The sequence below is a fragment of the Curcuma longa genome, chromosome 21 (assembly GCF_044706935.1).
Source record: "Curcuma longa cultivar G26 ecotype Majalengka, Jawa Barat chromosome 21, ITB_CL_G26_1.1, whole genome shotgun sequence".
Lineage (NCBI taxonomy): Eukaryota > Viridiplantae > Streptophyta > Magnoliopsida > Zingiberales > Zingiberaceae > Curcuma > Curcuma longa.
The window spans coordinates 9,366,237-9,367,802 of NC_133881.1; the positions used below are offsets into that span (position 1 = coordinate 9,366,237).

A 1,566-nucleotide genomic window follows, 5' to 3' on the forward strand; every position below is an offset into this window, starting at 1 on the left:
AAAGATGAGGCATGCAGTGGGGCACGCATGCATATGTACTACTCTGCCGGCCAAATACAATAATGATCAAACAGTTTTAACTATATTTCCCCCAGATTTAAATCTATGAAATAATCCTCGCTCGTGACAAAAGCAATGCCTTCTTGTCCGTTTCCTATATCCTTCTCATCACTCTCCAATATAATTATATCCTTGGCTAGTGTACCCACCCGCTCTTCGCTTATTGCTCTTTGCAATTGCCATGGAGGACGACCACAGCAAGGAATCCGAGGCCTCCAGCGACGAGGCTAGTTCCGCTGAGCCGGCAAGCGACGATGCCGGAAGCCAGAGGAGGCCGTACTTCGAGTGCACCTTCTGCAAGAGGGGTTTCTCCAATGCGCAGGCTCTGGGCGGCCACATGAACATCCACCGGAAGGATCGAGGTAGACCGCGGACGACCCAGCCAGTTCCGACGAGTCGATGGCCGGTTGAGCGAGGCGTGGAAGGGAATGATCACTATGGTGGCGTCTTCCATCATCAACAATCAGAAACGAGGAGCTGTGGTCACTCTGTGTGCTATCCGGCCTTGGCGTCCGTTTCGGCGGAGAGGACGTCGACGACGACGAGTCTTCCTAGCGAAGGGCTCCGATTGGGACGACTGAGCAGCAGCGATCATCATCGTCGTGCCAGTGGCTGTGACGACGGTGCTGTGGTTGTCGGTGGAGCAGGGAGGAGGAAGGAGTTGGAAGAAGGTGAAGTTGATCTGGAGCTAAGGCTTGGTAATCGACCATGAGAGACATGATCTCTCTCTATATATATGTGTGCAAGCATAGTTCTTACTTATTGTACAATTTGTGTGTGCTGTTTTTTCCTTTTGCAGAGGAGAAACTGGCAAAGCATAAGGCATTAAGGCCTGCTCTGTTATGCTGCATTGATCTACGTGGTTAGAGGGGGATAAATGGAATGGTCGTAAATAAACACAACAACAAGATAAATAAGGGCGAACCAATCTCTTTTACGTGGTTCCTTCTGAATCCTTCCTATTCCATAATCCTTAAGTGGTTACTCTTAGAATGTAGTTAATTTTCTCCAATTTAGATATAGACAAACAAATACTTATTCTTAAAATAATATAATCAAATATAAAAGATATAAACTAATAAAATAATAATGATGCAGGAAATAAAAGATTACAAAGAACTTGATTGCTTGATCGTTGTTGATGGCTTCATTTGCTCTCTGAGTGCCTTAGAATGCAACCACACTTGACCTGAAACCTCCACAAAAAGATCTTCAAAATTCGTGCTTGAAATCTACAAAGCTCTCCTATATAAAATTTCTATTTATGACATACATCGACTATTCCTTCTAAGCAATTGCTTCTTTGTAGATGGTAAAAATTTAATCATTATCAAAGTTCTATCTATTCTTATCTCCTTTGATTTTAAATTTAGTTGACTTTCATAGTCAACCATAATGCATTTTAATTGACTTTATTTTGGCCTAAGTTGACTATCCTAAGTTGACTATCTGAGTCAATTAAAAAACTTTTTATTTGTTTTCTATCTATTCTGTCATTTTCTACTA

At 42.4% G+C, this 1,566-nt stretch overlaps 1 protein-coding gene across 1 annotated transcript; it reads left to right on the top strand.

The window, feature by feature from the left end:
- Window positions 1–241: 241 nt before the first annotated feature.
- On the top strand, window positions 242–927 carry LOC141815150 (uncharacterized). Its single transcript, XM_074703086.1, has 2 exons — window positions 242–758; window positions 860–927. Exons 1-2 carry the CDS (start codon window positions 242–244, stop codon window positions 925–927), a joined length of 585 nt encoding a protein of 194 aa, XP_074559187.1.
- The last annotated feature ends 639 nt before the right edge of the window (window positions 928–1,566 follow it).

Excerpts from the sequence above, each read along its gene's own strand:
- LOC141815150 (XM_074703086.1), top strand. The coding sequence starts at position 242 with ATGGAGGACGACCACAGCAAGGAATCCGAGGCCTCCAGCGACGAGGCT. Across the intron at positions 759-859 it reads TGATCTGGAGCTAAGGCTTG|AGGAGAAACTGGCAAAGCAT; the intron begins GTAATCGACCAT and ends TTCCTTTTGCAG.